The 21,201-nt window shown below is 43.3% G+C and overlaps 1 protein-coding gene across 11 annotated transcripts in view; it reads left to right on the top strand.

Moving 5' to 3' along the window:
• baiap2b (BAR/IMD domain containing adaptor protein 2b) overlaps positions 1–20,612 on the top strand; it is a 57,530-nt gene extending 36,918 nt beyond the window's left edge. For 4 of the 11 annotated variants that reach the window (XM_067488453.1, XM_067488447.1, XM_067488445.1 and 1 more), the window contains 8 exons: positions 7,519–7,671; positions 9,201–9,437; positions 10,147–10,351; positions 10,884–11,085; positions 11,211–11,291; positions 11,971–12,139; positions 13,318–13,355; positions 18,110–20,612. In XM_067488453.1, the coding sequence (XP_067344554.1) occupies positions 7,519–7,671; positions 9,201–9,437; positions 10,147–10,351; positions 10,884–11,085; positions 11,211–11,291; positions 11,971–12,139; positions 13,318–13,355; positions 18,110–18,254 (1,230 nt within the window). In that variant the 3' untranslated portion in view covers positions 18,255–20,612. Of the gene's footprint in view, positions 1–7,518; positions 7,672–9,200; positions 9,438–10,146; positions 10,352–10,883; positions 11,086–11,210; positions 11,292–11,970; positions 12,140–13,317; positions 13,356–14,096; positions 14,266–17,765; positions 17,809–18,109 lie in introns of those variants that run through there. The other 7 variants (XM_067488451.1, XM_067488452.1, XM_067488456.1 and 4 more) reach the window with 7 other exon arrangements.
• Positions 20,613–21,201: the final 589 nt, after the last annotated feature.

Here is a 21,201-nt window from a genome sequence, read left to right as displayed (position 1 = left end):
CTGTTCACTAATCCGTCCACGGCTGCTGTTGATTGACACATTTTGCCCCATTGCACTAGTCTACAACATTCGCTTGACACTGAATCACTGCATATGTCGGGTTTCTTGTTTTCCATTACCAGTGCATTTGGGGAAATTTTGGCTTTATCTAAGTTAGAGATCCAAGCTAATAGGTTATGGATTAGGAGCCTAACGATCGTAGTCAGATAGAATTACAAAAATACTGTAGAAATGTTTTAATTAATGTCCAAGATCCCATCAACCAATGGTCAACATTGACCCAACAGTCATACACCTACACAGTAAGGCAGTGACGCATAGCTAAACCAGTAGAGTAACAGTAACAGCACTATATGGTTTAAACTCATCATTTCAGTGCAGAGAAAACATGGAGTCGGAGGTTAAGGGCTAATGGTGTAGCACTTCCAGAGGCCGAGACAGTCGCCCCTCATTGCTCTATACGAGCAGCAGGGGAGGTAATTATTGTGTAATTGTTAGTGTTGCTGCAACGGATGGTTACTAGAGCATGAAGGGGAGGCTGGGCTGGTCGTTATAAAAATCGATACAGGGAGCTACGAGGAACAACGGGAACACGTTCAGGCCCCTACAGTCCTGTGTTTCCTCTGGGCTTCAGTGGCTTATCAAGTGTGAAGGATCCAGTCTCAGGGGTCTTTCCCCCTGGCATCTGTAAACTAAATGTCCACAATCCCTCTTCCCCAATTTGAATTTTAGAGGCCAGTGTGTCCATGTGTCTGTATTACCTAATATTTGTATGTCTGTTTAGTAGTTAGCAGGATATCTGGACCCCTTTCTTTAAGTAATACGGTAAAGTCAGCCATGGTCCAATGAACATGGGAAGTCATTTTTAACTTATATGCATATTAGCCATCCACCTCTTTGTGTGTGCTCGCATGTGTTGTGGACGTCCTGAATAGCATGTGTACTGCCCAGATTCCATCATATGGGCCTCCATAAGAAAGGAGACATCAGCGGCCCCCAACCTGCAGGAGATTTGCCCTTTTGAGTACGAAATATGGCGTGTGAATGAGTCTGGGCATGTGTGGCATACAGTATGTTGAACGTTTGCTGTTGTGGTTGTCAGTTGGCTCACTTCCTTTGACATAACAAGGCTGCGTTCTCCCTAAAACACGTTCTTCTCCTCAAGCATTCCACCAATGTCAAATGTTTTAAGTGATGCTGCGACAAGTCAGTAGTTTGTGGCTTTAGATGAAGAAATCGCTTTTCCCCTATCATTCCCACCTTGTGGGGAGTACTGTTCATACATGATGGCAATGTAACTGCTCAACATTATAAAATGCTCTAATCTTAAAATAACATCATCAGATGTCACCAATGAACTTCCTGCCTCAGTGGGCTTTAGAACCTGCAACAAAACAGCATTGTCTATCATGTGGTAGTTTATCCCAGAGAGCAGGACCAAAGTAGCTAAAAGCTCCCTCTGAGAACTTTATTTGCAAAGGCTTGAGACAGTATTAATTGTTGCTGTTATACAACCCCACTTCCGAACAAGTTGGGACAATGTGTAAAACCTATATAAAAACAGGATGCAATGATTCATCAACCCATATTATGTTCACAATAGGACATAAACAACATATCAGAAGTTGAAACTGGAGCATTTTACCATTTCATGGAAAATATTAGTTAATTTTGAATTTGACGGCAGCAACGCATCAGCAACGGGCAACAAAAAGCTGGAAAATAATGGCTGCAAATCAATGAAGGAGCATTTGACAACTAATTAGGTTAATTGGCAACAGGTCAGTAACATGACTGGGTATAAACAGAGCATTTCAGGGAGGCAGAGCCTCTCGAAAGTAAAGATGGGCAGAGGTTCACCAATCTGAGACAAACTGTCTAAAAATGGTACTAGTACTGGTAATACACGACACGTTTTTGGAAGCACCACATACAGTAGGATCCATGCAGACTTTTATTTTCCTATTCACAACTTTATTCATTTGATCTGTCCTGAAGACATATCCCACTACTAACTACCACAATCAAATGTCCGACTGTTTGACACATCCTTGAAAAAGCCATTTCTTTAATGACTTTGCTCTTCTGCCATTAAGAAACAGATTCTGTCTGTATGATATGTGACTACTGTCTTTTTGTCACAACAAGCACAGAAAATGGAATAATTTAATCTCTAACCAACAATGATCATTTACAAGGGTGTTGATAAAGAACAGCTCATCCCACACAAACAACTGACAATAATCTTATGAACTAACATATTTTTGTACCTTTTCTATAATTGTATCTGTATAATTACTGATCAGTCTGTTTCCGAGCAGGATTCCAACTTTTATTGAAGTATTCCGAAGTCTGCCAAGGCCTTGCACCTATTATTCAGACCATTTTTAAAAGTGAAATAAGTCAACGAACTCTGAGACACACACACACACACCTAAAATGCTGATTGCGCTCGCTGTCAGCAGAAACCAGGACCGACTATTGGCCTGATTATGTATTTTCTGTAAAGAGGCAGCTTTAGGCAAAAGAGTGACTGATTGAAAGGCCAGTTGGACTCTAATCACAACATTTGTACACAGTGTACTGCAAAGCCCGACGTATTGAAGCTACTTAAATAATGCAAAAGGCTGTGGTGGATAAAATGTACACATCAAAGTAGTGACTTTCTCCTGGGATCTGTTATACAACTGCTACCAAACCGCTTTACGTCCTGTGTAGTTCAGGATTTTATTGCTCATTGTTTTAGCCAAAACTAAACAGGATGTTAGTGGATATACTATGGCCTGAGGAATGCACATGGTTTATTCATAATCTGAATCATATCATAATAAGCAGGTTTTGTGGAAGGAAAAATGCTTTGTTTCTTTCCTTGTGGTTACTCACCCAGCCTCGACATACTGTACACATACAGACAGACTGACAGACAAAAGATGAACATGACTTAATCTGTCGAGCAGAAATGTCAAATAATGCCTCTCAAATGTAAAAGGTATTAGCTTTTTTTTTTCTTCATCATTCCAAGTTGCACCTTTTTTTTTTGGGAGAAGCTGTCATGAAATCAGATGGCAGCAATCACAAAAAGTTCTGCGAAGTCTTGGAAGTTGTTGGTGTTGGGGACTAAATGTATTAATTGGAAAATGAAAAATATTTCACTTCAGGTAAAAACACACTGTAGATATTTTATATTGTCATTATTTAAGTAGGAGGAAATTCACCTGATGACAAATCCACCTGATCATCTAACACTTTTTACCACTTTTTATCATTTGAGAAACAATTTCACCGTTGGGCCAAAATGTACACGTTTGACACCTTCTTGCTTCCTTGTGAGGGTCACCTGATGCTCCAAGCAAAAATGTAGCAGATGGGCAGTTGAGGGTCAGCCACCTCTCCACTTCCTTCTTATAACGCTTTCACACACCCTCATGAAGTCCAGTTTCACTGCCAGTCACTCATTCTGTGGTGATTGACGCTTCCCTCGTCCTGACCCCAGTGAGCTGCTCTGAATCCAATCAAACATGGTGGCCCGCTGTGTTTTCGTGGGCTACCTGAAAGCGTCTGCACCTCCTCCACTGTTTGGCTGATTCATTAAAGCACCTAATTTTCCTCTGCTCCTGCCACTTTCTTTCTTTCCTGTCACCTTTTTTTAATATTTCACTGTGGGCGATCGGTGCAAGTCGAGCCATTGTGCTCCCACATGAACGACGTTGTTTCATTGCACAAAATTGCTGGTAAATGCTCACTTCTGGGCAGTGGGTTTTCTTAACTCCTCCTGCAGTTGCATGTTGATTAAACGTTCAGAAATATAAGGGTCAAACACTAGATCAATAACATTTAAAGGGTTAGACGATGCTTCCACCATGTGGCAGCACAATATATCACCATACTTGACCTGAACTAGTTGATCCTAATAGAAGATTGAATGAAATGCCAGCAGCATTTCAACAAAGGTGAAAGTAAACTAAAAGTTTTAACTTATTTGATTGGATTGAACAAATAAGTCAAGTTATTAGTGGTCTTACTATAACGAAGAATATGCTGGTTTCCTTTGCTCAGGTTTTTACTCAATGTAAAGAATCCTTGTTCATTCAACAGTCGCAAAAAGAAACTGTAAAAGAAAAAACATCTGAGGCTGCTCTCAGGGTAGGAATATGTAAAAACGCACCGAAAATTACCAACAAGTTTAAAACTACTACTAAAACTTAACATGGGAAATCTACTCATTTGTTACTCAAACTGTAATATGAGTTGAGAGAACAACTAATGTTTAAGTGCTGACATTAAAAAAAAAAAAAAAAGGGTAAACATTTTAAAAAATGTACTTCCTGTTTGAGGATTTTCAGCTTAAAGAGTCAAAGGACTTTGAGTTAAGGGACAAATATCTAACACATTACAAACTTTCCATTTGGTTGGTTGTTGGTCTCGTGTTTTTTTTTTTTTTAAATGAAAAACATGTATTGTTATTTCTGTGAGCTCATTTAAAGCTAGTATATGCAGCATTTGGGACTAAAGCTACTGTCGCTCAGGGCATTTAAAAAAAAAAACTGAAGCAGTATCAAAGCCCGTGGCCTCTCGTAGACAAACACGACGTAGCCTTTTCCATCTGTGTGTCATGCACAGACTCTGACCCGACTGCTGAAACCTTTAGAAGTGAATATCTCTGCACAGGTGACAGAGCTCTTCTGTCATGTAGACAGCAGCTTGTAGAGTATAACTTTACTGTATCAATAATAAAATATGTTAGGGGTTAAACAGTGGACAACCTGCTGTACCTCCCGATCCACAGATAGTGTTTGTTTTTGTTTTTTAATAAAAGAACCAATTTCTTTTCTTTGTTGACACAGTCTACATATCCTGGCTCTTATTTTAGTTTTCCCTCACGCAGTAAAATAATATGATACAAAAATCGGGACAATTCGTGACTCATCTCCACCACATGCTCGATACTTATTGGGCTCTTTATGTTTCTCTCACCTCATCCCACTGTAATCAGCCTGGACAGGAAGGGTGAGGGGAGCAGAGTAATTGCTGGGTGTCCGCAGCCTTTGTTTAGTCTTCGCTGTCAATCCCGGGCTATCGGGCTCATTAGAGATGCGACTAGCAGTTACAGAGACGGTCGATCACTGGAAAGATGTCGTCCGCCTAAAAACCACTAAACACTTTCCCCGAAGACGCTGTGGACAGTGAGTGTCAACACAGGCCGACAGACTGAGGGGGAGGGGGAGTGGGGGGGCTGTTGGAGGAATTTCCCTCAAGCAGAGAGTATTTAACTCTGAATCAAACTGGTTCTGACAGTACTTTTTATCTTTGCATCTTAAGCACTTGCTGAAAAAGTAAAAACCTCCTGAATTCATTGTTATTGTGTGAAATCTATTAAAGATCTCACACAATAAAGGAAAGGGAGCAATACATTAGTTACAAGTAATTAGCTTTGCCACTTAACTCCTGATGACCACGGTCTCTGAAAAAGATCTTGTCACTGGAGTCTAAAACAAGTCAATCCAGCCATGTGAGTAAGGCCACTGCAGACAGCGGGACATGTTGGTGCGCATTACATGGCCTTTGAACATGTTTCTATCAATAGACGATCTTCTACAGCACCGTGGTCCCATTTTAATTGGGACACTTACTGTGTGGTGGTTGGCTTTTTATGCCTTGGTGCTGAGTCTCTTTTACTAACGCCTCTGTTCAAATTTGGGTGTGATTTGCTCTAAAACAATGACATTTGTTGAAAATTCTGCAGCTTAAGAGGCAGGATTTAAATTGGAAGCAGGAGGGTTAAACATCAGTGGTGCCACCCCAACTCTGGCTGTAATGAAACTATTGAAGATTATTTATGCTGGTAAAAGAGTTTGTTTAAACAATATAAATCCTAAAAAAAAGTCAACAATTTGAGAGAGAAATCAAAATGATGCTGATCTAGACAGGACATTCACAGTACAATTTTCTTTATCATGGCAACTTTATCTCAACACAAGGTGATGATCTTTCATAGGAAACTGTAGTGCACCATCCTAATAACGAATATGTCAACAAGTCCTGTCTTTACACTTACTGACTGTCCACATACTTGAAGTGTAGTTTATTTAAAGTGCCCTGCATACGTATGTGGGGCTGCAGCATGCAGAACCATAACTCTGTCTTTATCCGTGGCCCCAAAATATCGGCTGGCTTAACAGTTATTCACCTGAATGCTCGATCGATTTTGAATCTAGTGGTAAAGCGTAGGTTAATTTCATTAACCCCAAATGGACAAACAGGTCCTCGAATCCAAGGATTAGGATTTGAGTGTCAAACATGAGACATTTATGGAAATATTAGATTTATTTGCTCTTAAATTACAGATTAGACCCTTTTTTTTAATGTCATCTTTTTAAATTTTTTTTATTTTGAGGTCTCCATGTTGTTGACGCAGAGATATTTACTAATGAAGGGAAGAATCTGCTCTATTACCTAATTAGCACATCTGGTGGCTTCTTAATGTGTGATGGTGATTATAGCACGTAGGTGACTTTACTCCCTTATCAAAATCAAATCTCATTACCAGCAGTTTGGTTTTTATTACATTTAGACTTTAGCCTTCAGCAGAGCTGCCGTGAGGTCGACCACCCAGTCCCGTATGACAGAGCGTAGGCTGCCAACTTTCTCTGCAAACCACCCAGACGTGATCATTAACACCTCCGACTGCAGCCCCGGCGCTGTCTGGCACTTATACAATGCTGCTTCACATTATTCGACTTCAAATGCTTTCAAGTGATGTGAACCTGAAGATAAAGTTGGGCTCTCTACTGCTACAGCAGCTGTGACGAGACGAGTGGTTATCACTTGTGTTGTGGAGAAGAGGTGGCCGACCTCGGTGGGTGAGAGTCGGTAAAGACGGAGAGAGTGGATGGGTTCAAAAGCCACGTGCAGCCGAAGGAAGAGCGAGTTTGAGCTGGAAAGGCAGGTGCTTGAGTTCAGCCAATCCACTGTGTGTTATGTGAGGATCTAGAACAGCAGTCAGTCATCATGTAATGGACACATGTAAGATCAGACAGGCTGATGGGCTTCTTCTCTAATTCATGGTTTTCCGCTCTGATGTGCTGTGACATTTTCCAAATACGGAGGCATTGTACTTTATAAGGTCGTACATGAAAGCACAATGCGTCACGATCGTGATGCCTGATTTAGTATGGAAGTACTTTATGGCGCAGTCCATTCATGAAATTCTGAATTCATTGAAAGCTTCAAATGTCAAAGGGGTGATTCACCCAGTTTACACTGTGTGATTTTATTTGCAGTGTTCACAGGTCTCTAGATTGTTCATGACATCATTTCTGGGAAGAGGTGTTGCTGTTGTTTTAAATGTCATTTTTAATGCTTTAAGAATCACAAATTAAATGTGTGTTTTTATTTTTTTCTTGTCATTTTGGTAACTAATGCTCAGGGTGCAGTCCATCCTGGGATTATAACGAAGTAACTCCCTAACAAGGACACTGCTGTGGTTTCTCATGTTGTACTTTCCCCTCATTTCCACAGTATGTGGAGGCCATCAGCAATAAGCAAAGTGAGCTGGACAGCTACATCGCTGAAGGCTACAAGAATGCTCTGTCTGAGGAGAGGAGGAGGTACTGCTTCCTGGTGGACCGTCAGTGTGCCCTGGCCAAGAACAGCACTGCCTATCACAGCAAGGTGACCTTTTATCTGTCTGTCCATTTGCTGGCACCCAGTGGTGACATGGCAAAGTACAACTGCTGTTTGCAAAAATGTTGGGACGCTGTGGAAAACACAAACTAAGTGCAATGATTAACAGTTCAAACACAACATGTCGGAGGTTGAAACTGATTTGGAATTTAGACTGGCCAATTTAATAATGCGCAAAAAATGGAATAAAAAAATGCCCCAGGTGGAGCATCTCACAATAAGGAGGTTAGTAACAGCAGGTCAGTTACATGATTGGCTATAAAAAGAGCATCTGCACTCTAATGGATGTGACCCGGCCAATATCCCTATTTCAAATAGCAAGAAACTAACACCACAACTAAACATATGACCAAAAAGAGAGACAGTGTGTTTGTGCTGATTTTGAGTCATTTTCAAACAATTGTGCAACTCAAAATGTCTAAATATGACGATGAAGAACCACAATGGAAGGGAATTCTTCTTCAAGCTGACCAGCTCTTCAGTGCATCAGAACATTTAAAACTCTTACACGAGCAGGCATTTCCAGTCACATAGAAGCTCTGCCTCATGTTTCTATCCAAACACTGTGGCACTCGCAATTATGTTTGTCGGTTTCATTCAGAAAAGGAGCGATGGGGCTTTGCTGCTGCTGCCTTCTGCATCAGCCCATCAGTGCTTTTGTGTCGCCCACAAACGGTAAAGTTGGTAAGAAAAACTCCCACATCTCCACCAAGAGAATGTGAAATGAGAGAGGATGGAGGGTGAGTAGGTGGGGAGGACGAGTAGGGTGAACGGGGGGGGGGGGGGAGAATGACCTATTTCTGCAGGAACACTTGGTTCAGACTCAGTGTGTGTGGGTGTTAAAGTGTCTGAATGAGTGAGTGACTGATAGACAGAGGGAGGAAGCTCAGAACACAAACTGCTGATGTGATGATGCATCAGCAGCAGAAAAGAAGAATCACGTTGGTTTTTCATCGGAAATCCTATTTCACATGTAAGTTGGTGAACAAAAAGTGCTTTCAGTAACACAAACCCATCCTGTTATCACTGTACTTTCATGTTTGTGTTTTTCTGATCGTCCCGCCCACAGCCTGACACCTGACGCTCTGGCCCACACACACACACACTCTCAGCAGGGCCAGACAACCTTGCAATCACACTGTTTATCCTCCACACCAGCCTGGTGGAGTTAAAACTCCCAGAACTCTCTTGTTTGTTCCGATGATTAATGCAAATGAGAAGCATCTTTATGTAACCGGCCTACTGTAACTGTGAGCAGCAGCTGAGTTTCTCAACTTGTTCCTTCTCCTATCAACTACTGTATGTGATGCTCTGTATACGTCCAGAGGGGGAAAAAGCAGGGTCAAGGAGCAGGGTTATCGTCGGACCCCTGGTCCGAATTATTTATTGGAATTGTCACTGAGGCCATTCGGGAACTTTGCAACTACTTTCTTCGAATGAAACTGCATATTGTAGGCAGCATAATCTGCCAGTGTCGCTCCATCCTCAACCCTCTCTGTCTTCATCCTGTCTTCCAGGGGAAGGAGCTCTTAACCCAGAAGATCCCAGTGTGGCAGCAGGCATGTGCCGAGCCCAACAAACTGCCAGATCGTGCCATGTTTCTGGCTCAGCAGATGAGCAGTGCCGCGGGCACCATGGCTCCCGGTGCTCACCATCCAGGCCTGCCCATCTCTGAGCCCATCCCCGGTGCTAAACCCCTGCCAGTGCCTCCAGAGCTGGCAGCCCTCAGGGCCAGTGGAGGAATGGGACAGCAGGTTCGTTCCTACGCTGTAGTGACGTGTTGCGTTTGGATTTTGTGCTTTTGTGTGTGAATCTCATCTTGCTTCAAATTATCGCTGAAAACATTTTGGGGGGGCGATGCACCAGCCACATGTTTACTTGTACACTGGCAGCAAACGCAAATCTAAGTGTCCTTAATAAAGCCCCTTAATAAAGACCTGGAGTGGGTCAGCAGGTGTTGCTTCTGGACGTGGCTGCTGCATAATGGGAGCCCCGAGTGCCCAGAAATTATAAAATGCAAATTAAATCATTAGACCACGAAGGTAATTAATGTTGGTGCACACAAGTGACTACAAATCCTCATGTCCTTGGGCTCTTTCACAACATGCCCCCCCCTCCCTTTTCTCATTCTCCACTTCAGGCCTTGGGGAAAAAAACATGATGGTTTACATAAAAGACTGCCTCAGCTTGGCCTTGGCTTCCAATTAAAAAGCTTGGTGCCAATTCAGTGGTGGTTCTATGGTCCCAGATTAAACACACTCGGGAACTATTAGCAGCCTCACAGTCATTTCCATCGGTTTATCTTTATATTTGAGTGTATGTTGGCTTAGTCAGCATTTCCTGACCACTCTCCACCTGCGTCGTCTTAACTGCAGGATGTTGTGTAACAGCTGTAGGGTCGTGTGAAGAGGGGAACGAGTTTGTGCTTTAATTATCTGCATGCAAATTTCATCGTTTTCCCAGAGGCTGATGGGAGCTGCGGAAGGTGGGATGACGGTGATGAACGGCACCGCCGGCGCCCACGGGGGAGAAGACTACCAGCAATGGATGGAGGGCAAAGTTGCCCAGGGCAAGGCCTCACCGCAGACCCAGCGGCACGGAGGGGAGGTCTATTCCAACACCCTGCCTGTCCGCAAGGCCGCCCCCGCCAAGAGCAAAACCACCCTGAGTAAGGGCTGCAAATGTAACTTTGGCTTTTAATTTAACATAGGCCCTGGAGACAGAAATGGAGGTAATTTATGGATGAAGGCACCTACTGTATTAAAGGAACACTGCAGGGACTTTATAGACCTGACATCTCATCTTTAGCTGTGGGGCTGCATTTTCAGCCTGAGCAGGCGGCAGTGCTGCACAGTGTGTCTGCCCAGCACCAAACAGCAGAAAGACAAAGTGCCGTTAATGCAGCTTCACCTTGGAATTCAGTTTACTGTTTATCACAGCAGATGTACTGTAATAGTGTTTTTAATGGAAAGTGTTGTTGCATCTCAAGACAATAAAACCACTAAAGGAGTTAATGGAATCTGCCTGGATGTCAGACATAACCTGTGCTGATTTTAATAAGAAACAGGCCAAAGCCAGTGGGAACAGATGGAGATATATTAAAAAACTGGGTAAAAAATAGATGGAAACCGGTTTCGGCAAAAAAGAGAGAGTTGTTATCAGAGCAACACCTGTCCACAAGTTTCATCATCTCGTTTCAGCGGAGACCCGTACGCTGCCCCGGTCCAGCTCCATGGCTGCAGGGCTAGAGAGAAATGGAAGAACCCGTGTCCAAGCCATCTTCTCCCATGCAGCCGGCGACAACAGCACCCTGCTCAGCTTCTCCGAGGGCGACGTGATCACCCTGCTGGTTCCTGAGGCCCGTGACGGCTGGCACTACGGAGAGAGTGAGAAGACCAGGATGTGAGTGCAACATTAGCTGTAACGGCTTCTCCAGCATTTCTACAGGTTTAATGAAACTGTCAGTCGCAGTTGATACATCTGTGTTTTCAATTAGCTTTGTAAAAATCTGCTGTCCTGTCTCTTAGGCGTGGCTGGTTTCCCTTCTCCTACACAAGAGTGATCTCTGACACTGACAGCAACTCCATGAGGCAACTTCAAGTACACAAGTAAGTTAACAAGTCTGTGTCCTTGTTTATGAACAAACCCCGTTACCCAAAAAATGTGGACACTGTGTGAAATGTAAATTGAAACGATGCTTTTCAAATCATTTGAAATCAGTTTCTGATAATAAATAGTAATAATAAATAATAAATATATAATATATAATAAATAATCCCTGCCTGGTCTCACGGACACCTGAAAATCACTGTCGATAAACACAATTTGACGCTGCATCCACAAATATGAGCTAAAAGTCAGCCATGCAGAGAAACAACAGGATCCACAAACAGTGTTGTTGAAAGAAGAGAGGATTTAACACAGTGCTTAAATGGGATCCTGTCCCCACATTTTTGTGTTGCTGGGAGCAAACAACAATCACATCACACCCCCCAGTTTCAGCATTTGTCGTCTGTGTCCTATTTACAATAGGCTTTCGTGTGATTTTGCACAGTGTCCCGACGTTTCTGCAAACAGAAAATGTTGTTAATGCCACTGATGGACCCGAGGGCCTGTGGGTTTTAAAGCCTCTCAAACAAATAACCAATCTTGAAAGTAAACACACAGCTTCCCTGCAGGTCTTCCCCCAAAACGGCTCTAAACCGGCATATTTGTTTGATTGGCTCCAGGGGAAATGGCCACGGGGCGGGAGACGACATGTTTACCTGCACTTCTGTGTATTTCCAGCCTCCACCACGGGAAGAGCAGCAGCACAGGCAACCTTCTGGAGAGGGAGGACATGGCTCTCCCCGTCCCTGACTACGGCATGCACTCCCGTATGGCGGCACAGGCTGCCGCCGCGCTGCATGGCAGACAACAACGCCCCTACAGCGTGGCCGTGCCAGGCTTCTCACAGGTGGGGGTGGAGGAGAAACAAGCACACGCTGGCATCCACCCACACACATTCACACATGACACACACGATGAGCCATCACATGCGACTTGGCAAAGTCCTGCTCCTGTGTGTCTGACAAAGTTTGGAGTGAGCTTTTGTCTGACCTGAGACGCAGCACAGCAATAGCTTCACTCTGACAATGTGCCTCTGACTTCAGCAGGCTCAGTTCTGTAATGTCGCGCAAATCTGTTCTGCTTCGCTTCACACATCCCCGTTCAGGGAGTGAAAGCTGTGGCACAGCTGAGATTGGACACGTCTTCCTCTGGGCCTGAGGCCAGTGCTTCTGACAGACATCAGTTGATCAATGAGTGAGGGGGGAGGGGGGTAGTTTTTCAGAAGTAGACTCATACAACAGTAAGCCCTTCACTTCCAGCCCAGCTTCCCTCCTACATCTCACCTGGAACATTAAATGTGGGCGATGCTTAAATGTTCAGCAGTCACACAACATGTTAAACTGTTCTTCTCACCTCACAGCATTTAGGCTGGAAACTCTTTGCGGTCGGGCTTATGTGCACATGAAGAGCATCAGTGCTCAGGTTGGGTGATTTGACATGTTTGAATAAGTTAAATTGTATTTGAAATGTCAATCTTTAAATGCCCTTTGACCTGAGAATCACTATATTGATACGTGGACAAAGCATACGATTGAACAGAGCATGGAGGAGAGACGAGAATTTAGCTTCGTAGGTTACTTTACATTTCTCTGTTTATGAATGAAATTATGTAAAGACAAGGTTTCTAAATCAGGTTCAGTTATTTTACTGTGGTCTGCTGCCACCTGTGGGCTGCTGTGGTCAGTGCAACATCCCACAGTTTTCTGGAGGGATGGGGAATGACACGCTGGAGGCTGTTCGATGCTTGGCAGTGGAGGCAGTGCCCTGATTGCTGATGGAGCAGGTCGTGGTGAACTCGGTGATGGCAGCGTAGAAGTTGATCATTTGTTATGCTGCTGCAGTAGTTCGTCTGCGGGGACCTCGTTGTTAGGGAGCTGATGTTCAATTTCCACTGGAGATCCCAGGTACTTGGTACCTGGCTGGAATCCAGCATCTTTACTATGCAGGTGATGGGTCTGTTGTGCAGCGTTTACCATCTTTGTTGTCAATAAATTGACCGAATCCCCTTTTTGCTTGTCTTCACAGCAAGGAGTGGAGGAGTACGAGCCTCGCTTCCCCACAAGGTAAGAACCAGTCAACTTGTTCCAGTAAAGATTTGCTTTCATTATTGATGCCAGAATCTGCTTCAGTTCAGTTCCAGTTCAGTCAGTTCAACCCACAAATTGGAGGATGCAGCTCTGCTTTTCTTTAAAAGCTCCTGAAAGGTTTTGTGGGGGGGGGTTGAGTGGACTGGCTGAACTTGCAGAGAACTGACCTGAAACCATGTGGAAATGGCTAAGGATGGAGGGATTGGGTCGTTTAGCACTGCACAGTCCAGACTTGCAAACACACAACCAGCAGGACACACAAAAACACCCTTTTTGCTTTATGTTGCGTTGTGTTGCTTTTATATTTGCATTCTGTTCCGTTTGCACCTTTTTGACACCAGGACTGAGGATACGAGTGAAGATCTCGTTAGATCTCTTTAGAGCAGTTATATTTCACCACATCTTTGTGTTTCTGCTCAAAGTGTTAGTTGATCTGACCCGTTTTGTTCAGTGACACTCATTCTTTGAGCTGCTTGCCCCTCTTCATGCACCATGCAGCTCCAGTAATGCTTCCACATGCTAACTGCACCCACCCACGCAATCCCAACGGGGTCACCCTGCTTCACACCCTTCAGTTTAGGACTGCAGGGAGCTCAGAGGTTGTTTAGCAGGGTTTATTCTTCACGAACGTAGACGAGGTTTCTGCCTGGTTGTGTTTTTGCTGCTGTTTGTTCTGAGCCAGCCCACCTGGAAGCCTCTCCCTCTCTTTGTCCACAGTTCCACAGAGGGCAAATTGATTTCGACAGTGTGAGGACAGACAGACAAACAGGCACAGACTCAGCCAGATGATGCAATAGGACAGGCACCTCGCTGCCCCCCTTTCCTCATCCTTAACCCCTCCACTCTATCCTGCCTCCTGCTTACGGTAAAAAAAAAGAAAAAAGAAAATGTCTCCCTGAACCGTTCGGTGCAAGGAAGAGGCTTGGATCTGTACCCCCCACCCCCACCCCCACCCCCCTTTCTCTGATCTCAACCGATCTTCTGGTGTCTAACTGCCTGGTTGCCTCACGGGAGGGCGGGGGGGCTGTGGTGACGCTTCGGTGCACAGCTGCACCAAGGCAAACCAGAACAAAACAGACTATTCACAATCAATGTGATGGACATTTTCTCGGAGGAAAACGTATCTTTTGCTTGTCTTTCATGCATGTACATTTGTTTTATAAATCGCTGGGGATCATAACTCGCCAGCCGAAGAAACATCAGTGCTCTTCATCAGAATATTTATATCAGGGTGTAAAATTCAAGTTGTTGATCCCAAAGAGGATATTTCATAATGTAAAAAAAAAAACATTGCAATCAATACTTTCACTGGGTCTTTCAGTATTTAACAATAATTTTACTTTTCATGCTGTGAGTTTTTTTATTCCTCTGAGATAAGAGGCCATGTATCGCCAGTAGTGAGCAGCCAATGTACATGTTGTAACTTATGGAACAGAGAAAATGTGACGGGAATGTTTACTGTACATAAATGTGCCATACAGAAGTGCTTGTCCTACAGTTATCTATGGTCAGTTCATAAAAAATGCACCTTATACAAGTAATAGTCTCTATTTCTGACTTTCTGTGAGCAAACGTACTGTAACTTCTTCGGTATCGGCCTTTGAACTTGTTCTCCAACGTCCTTATGGAGGGACACTGTGCTCAGACACAAACCCTGGTGCTCTGGGGTCCTTGGACTATCTGTTATGGTGTGCGAGTGTATCATGCCAAGGCTGAATGGGGGGGGTCAACAAACGCACCCCTGACAAAGTTTCAGGACTTGTTTTTAGTGCTGAAATTGTGATTAGCATTTGAAGCTGCATTCACAGGGCTCTAACTGCAGAAATGGGATTTAGGATTCACAATTATATTTTCTGTACTGTGTAATAACTTGAAAATATCAATGTTCCATTTTCTGTAATGGAAGATGCCATGTTGCCCAGGATGGGGAAATCAAACCCCGTCTCCCAGAGGGACGGTCACTTTGTTTTTACTTGCATGACAGGAATTCTCTTGATAAAGTCTGTGACCAACTTTACCACTAGATGTCACTTTACATAATTTAGCAAGAAAGTCAAACATTTGATAGAATTGAAAAGAAAAATGAATCTCATTGAGACAACATAACTTTGGACGTTTGTTTTACCCTTCACAGACTAAAACGGTTTACGTTTAGGCCGATTGCTTGCTAATGAGAAGTTCTGGCCGCTTTAACGTTCATGCATGAAAGAAAAGACAACTGGTACTGCTGTTGGGGCGCGAAGCATGTGATGTCATTTTTCCACATTGTGACATGTCGTAGTGTCTCTTACTGACGTCTTAAAGCTGTGGTCGCTAACGTGTCTGCTGCTGCCTCAGCAGTGCTGTGATACTGCGCCAAATTTATAGCGATTTATGGTGCAGCCTCACAAGGGGTGAGGAGTAAATTCCCAGTTGAAACCTCATTCAGCCTTTTTCTACTGTTGCAATTAAAGGCGTGTTTTGCAGAAGCATCGTGTTTTACAGAGAAAACAACTGTGTGTCTGATTCTCTTTGTGCTTAATAAAGAAGCTGGTCTGCTTGTCTGTACGTCGCTCCAGTTAGTGCCTGTCTGTACTAACCACCGTCCCTCTGTCGACATCTGCTGTCCACTCACTGGGAGACGCAGTAAATTTACTGCCGGAATCTCATCTCAACTTTCACAATGAGAGGAGGTGATGCATTTTGAACAGAGCTCCTCTCCCACGTCTCCTGCTCTGCAAAAATGTCCAACTTTAAAAAAGGTTTTAGGACATTTTTGCATGGTAGAAATATCTGTCTCTCTGCTCTCTTCTCCCTCTCCTCTGTTTGTGTGTGACCTAACATTCGTCTTCCCCCCTCAGCTTTGCCAACTCCCCCCCCCCCCCCCCCCCCCCATCTCTGTTTTGATGAATTTAGAGACAAAAGTCGAGTGCAAACGACTGGAAGCTGCCAGTGTTTCTTCTTTCTCCACTAAAATAAGGCCAAGGTACGACTGCCATCGCTGCAGAGAAAGCACAATCAACCAATCACCTGCGGCCAAATAACTGCTTCACCAACGGATGTGCTTTTGTTTTCAAGGGTTTTGTTGTAAGAGAAAATGCAAAGTGAACATGTTGTACAGACTTTATGGATGTGCATGCTTTGGGGCACCAAAAAGTGTAAAATCAATGACCTCAATGTGTGGTGAATTTCTACAACTGAAGTATTAATAAATTTATTCAGCTGGTCATTTTTTGATGTTTCTGCTAGTTTGTGTTCACCTGGAGTAAAAAGGCTTTTGTAATGGGCTGCATGTGGTTTCTAAAGACGGTGGTTTTTCTTCTGTTGTGACTCGCAACGCTAATCATCTAAAGCAGCAGCATTTTATTCATTCTTTTCTTAGTTTTACGGCGTCAAAGACGCCTTTAGTTGGACTTTGTGGACTTTCCTGAAAACTCCAGTGCATTTGTTGCTCGAAGCTGTAACAAACTGGTGGTCATCCTCCTGCTTTAACACATTAACTGGCACTTCTTGCACATTCGGTGTCACTTCCCATTTTGACATGTCCGGAACTGCGACGGCCCCCATCATAACCTCCCACCGGCCTTGTTGCATGTGCAGTACAGTGTGTGTTTTAGAGATGAGTGCATTTTTACACTACATCCTACCTGCCCCGACCTGCCATAAACCCACTGGCCTGCTCCTCCTGCTGCTAGCAAAGGTACCTTTTTAAACTCAACTGTGTGTGTGTGTGTGTGTCTTTGTCTCACTGCATATTAATTGATTCTTGGTCCACTGTGTTGTGGTTTGTGTGCCTGCCCGTTTCATTTTGACCTCCTTTACTTAAAGTTCACATGTTACTGTAAGAAACGACACTGGTGAGTTTGTAGAAGCCTGAGCCGTTGGTGTTTTTATGAACGTATGCATGCATCATTTTAATATCACGAAAAAAAAATCAGTAAATTGATACTGGAACAAAAAAAGACCATCAGTGTGTTGACTTGCAGCCTCCTTGGGGAAAAACAATAAATCCTCATTTACAGTTAAATGTCCTGCATTTGAGCTTTAAAGGATCGAAGTTAAGGAACTAAAACGCCACAAATGAAGAATATAAAACTATAAAACATTAAAATCCTTCTTGTACGTTGGTGCCATCTTTAAATTTCCAGTGAAGCTCCAGACCTCAGTTGTACTCTGGTGTTACAATTCATATTGTCCCTGTAGGCCAGATGTTGTGCACATTTTACATTTTTTTTATTTTCTTCTGTCATGTGGGCCCGTGACTACAGCTTTCAGACAGACTCATCCTTTAAAGGGAGGTTGCTAGTTGTCTCAGTCATGGTCTTTATTTGTTTGCACCTACTTTTAGTGTTTAAATGTGCACACTGATCGCTCACATGACACATGAGGACTGTCTCTTCCTTTCAGCACAGGGCCTGATTACGCCCGCTTCTGAGTGACCAAACCCATCGTAAGTGACTGACTTTAGGTCTTTGGTCTCACCAGTTCTCATTCCATCCTCACTACAAACTGCATCATTGTCATGTGGGCTTTGGGTGTCACGGAGGGGCTTTCTGGTTATTTTCATCATCTTTGCACTTATGTGACGTCGGGAGCATGACACCCTGGAAATGTGCTGCATGTTTCAGCGTTTTACGCAACTTTCCCTCTGCGCCACTTTTTCATCCTGTGCTGCATTTTCTGCCATTGTTTCTCACTGCTAATGACCAATTAATGACAGTTATATTGTCCTTTTTGTTCCCTCTTCCCAGAGATGATCCACCCACTGAGCCGATCGTGGAGGCTCCAGCCAAACCACCTCTTTCTGACGACGAGGACCAAATCGAGGACGACCAGGCCGACGAAGCTCAATACGACTCCTTGGAGAAGGCCTCGACTCCCCCGGGAGATTTCTGAGCCGTCCTTCATTTTAAAGCAGCTGTATGTGGACCACAGGTGCATCGAAGCTCCGTCTCCCCTCAGCTGTAAAGCTCCGATTCAACCACGGTGTTACAAAAGTTAGATATGACCAGCAAATACACTGCAACAGTTACCAATTAAAGTGATCTCTGCAATAATTAGGAAGCAGCATAATGTAAATAAAAGCTAGAATTGATTTATATGATCATCTAGCTTTGGAAGCACATTCAGGGTTGTTATAATCACATTGTCGATGGTATTTTCATGGAGTTGTGAATCTGTCATGTGCTCGCTACTGCTGATTGTCCCTTTTTATAAAACATGCAAGGACCCTGTGAAGTGAAGTCCAACATTAACCTGCGTGGTTCACTTGGATTCAATTTCGCAGCCTTTTACTTTGTCTTCAAGTGGACTAAACTGAATCTGTAACCGGTCTGAAGACGTCCCTGTGCTCTTTAAACACACCTCCCATCCCCCTCTTGCCTTTGTCACTAAAAGGGCTTAAACATCTCGTCACCTTTTAGACACACCTGTTTATACTGCCTCCTTAACAGGTTTTCAGTCCGGACTAAGGCGGATAATAAAGTGGGACTCGATGGAGGTTTCGTCAAGATGAAGAGATTAGAATAACCGGAAAAATCAACCGTAACTCTGGAGTAAATATGTGCTAAGCAATAGCATTTCAAATGATAAGCACACTACTCATAATAGTACTGTATCTTCAACTAATTGTATATTCACAGGAAATCGTAGGTGTCAATTTTAGCTATAAGCAAAGCTGTGGGTGTTTGGAACCACCGCAATAATACACTGGACTAGTTCTCAGATTTCAGTGATTCCTGTTTGATTAACAGTGTTGAACAAGCAATTTGTAATGATCTCAACACAATGTGTTTGATAAGTAAGAAATGTTCCATAGTACAATCATCAGTGGAAGAACTTGTGATCAGGGTTACACCAGTACAGACTGATGTTTGTGACGTCATCGGTTGTCTATGTTTTGTTATCGAACGGATGGGTTGTGTCAACTGGACTTATTTCTTTTTGGTTGGAAACATTTCGCTACTTATCAAAGCAGCTTCTTTGGCCCGAGGAAAAATTGACTAAGACACCCAGTTGCATCCTCCAGAGTAAGTCATTGTTTCTCACCTGGTCAGAATGGGCTCGTTAGGTGCATATTAGGGCAGATGAGAAGAGGCGAGGCCATAATTACAACCCTAAATGCCCTTAATGGGGTTGTTAGCTGTAGCCTCCTGTGTGGACATGTGAAGGGATCATAATCGTCCTGTTGGACCAGGTGAGAAACAAGACCCACTCTGGAGGATACTACTGGATCCAAGATCAACGGCTTTTGGCTGGTCCTTTCAGAGGCCGCAACGTATTTCGCATGTTGCTTTATCATAAGTCTTTACACCGGATGCCCTTACTGCCACAATCCATCCATTTTATCCGGGTTCGGGACCGGCACCAGGCTGGCCTTTGGTGGCCGGGCGAGATCACACCTGATGGGGTGGGATTCTACCCCGTGGCCTTCTGCATTCCAACCCGATGCGCTACCTATTGAGCCACCAAGACCCACTGGTAGATATAACTGGGTCCCCCAGACAAAGGTCCCTCATGAAAGAGCTGCTTGAACGAGAAGTGAAACATTTCCAACCAAGAACAAAGAACTGCAGCTGATATGATCCAACTCTCTGATTAATCTGAGTTCAGTCTTTCTTTAATTCAAATTGTCCCAATATACGATATTTCTGCCGTGATACTGACACAGTGGGGATGTTTAGAATTCGCTGTCTTGATTTCACTTTCAACAACTTTGGAAACTAAATCTAAAACCAGTAGAAGCTGGTTCCAGACAAAGATGGAGGACTGCCAACTGTGGCAGGAAGTAGTTGATGTCAAAAGTTGTTAATTTCATCACACACAGACTAAGTTCTGGAAAGGTTGTCTGCTTCTAGCTGAGGTGAAGTGTCAACCATCTTTGTCTGCAGCCACCACATGAATAACTTTGTCTTCTAGTCTCAATATGTATCATTTATCATGATATAATATGTATTATTCATCATGTATCAATTATTATCATTTTTTACCCACTGTGTCTTACCTGGATGAGGTGTGTTCATCTTAGAAATTTGTCTTTTAGCTTCTGATGGTCGGAACACGCCTGATCCAGGTAATCAGCAGTGGGTAGGGACCCTACTCAGCGACGTAAATTGCAAAATACTAATAAAATCTGTACTGGTGTAATTATATTTGATGCACGAGGACTAACACGATACAAATGTGATTATTAATGGTTAAAACTTTGTTTGTCAGTTGAAATTTTCACAATAAAGGATCAAGTATTTACACACAGTTGTTGCCGTATGTGTCTTGTGTAGCCTACGCTGTGATGCTGGTGAGGGTCGGGTTTCAGATGGTTTTAATCAAATAGATGTAGATGGAAAATAAGCATAGGGTGTTTGGGTTGTTAAAGTTTGGACTGAGCACAAATATTCCTTAAACAAGAAAACACGTGAATAAAATCAACACTGTTTTCAGACAGGGCCACAAAGTTGGCATGTGGTAGTAAAAAACACATCGGTTTTCCTTCCCAGGATATGAGTCACATCAGGCCAATACTGAGCTGATGATAAGCTTAAACCTGCACCTATATTTTCATATAATTAAGATCCGTTTTTGCAACTTCTTTAAAAAAGTTAATGTCTTAAAAGGGCAATGAAGTAAAAAAACACATTGATTCCATTATCAATGTGTTTTCATCTTGTTTCATTATGACATAATCACCTGAGACTATAAACTGTTTAACCTTTAGCAAAAGAATGTTAACCTTCCTTACACAGGGAGCTCGTCCCCTTTAAATGAAGCCCAGAAGGTCCAAACAATTACACTCAGCTGTATTTAACGAGCAACAATTCACAATAAAAAAAAAAAGCCTCTCACA

This window comes from Channa argus, chromosome 20, assembly GCF_033026475.1.
Source record: "Channa argus isolate prfri chromosome 20, Channa argus male v1.0, whole genome shotgun sequence".
NCBI classification, from domain to species: Eukaryota; Metazoa; Chordata; class Actinopteri; order Anabantiformes; family Channidae; genus Channa; species Channa argus.
Note: the sequence above shows the minus strand (reverse complement) of the source record. Positions and strands in the feature narration are given on the sequence as shown.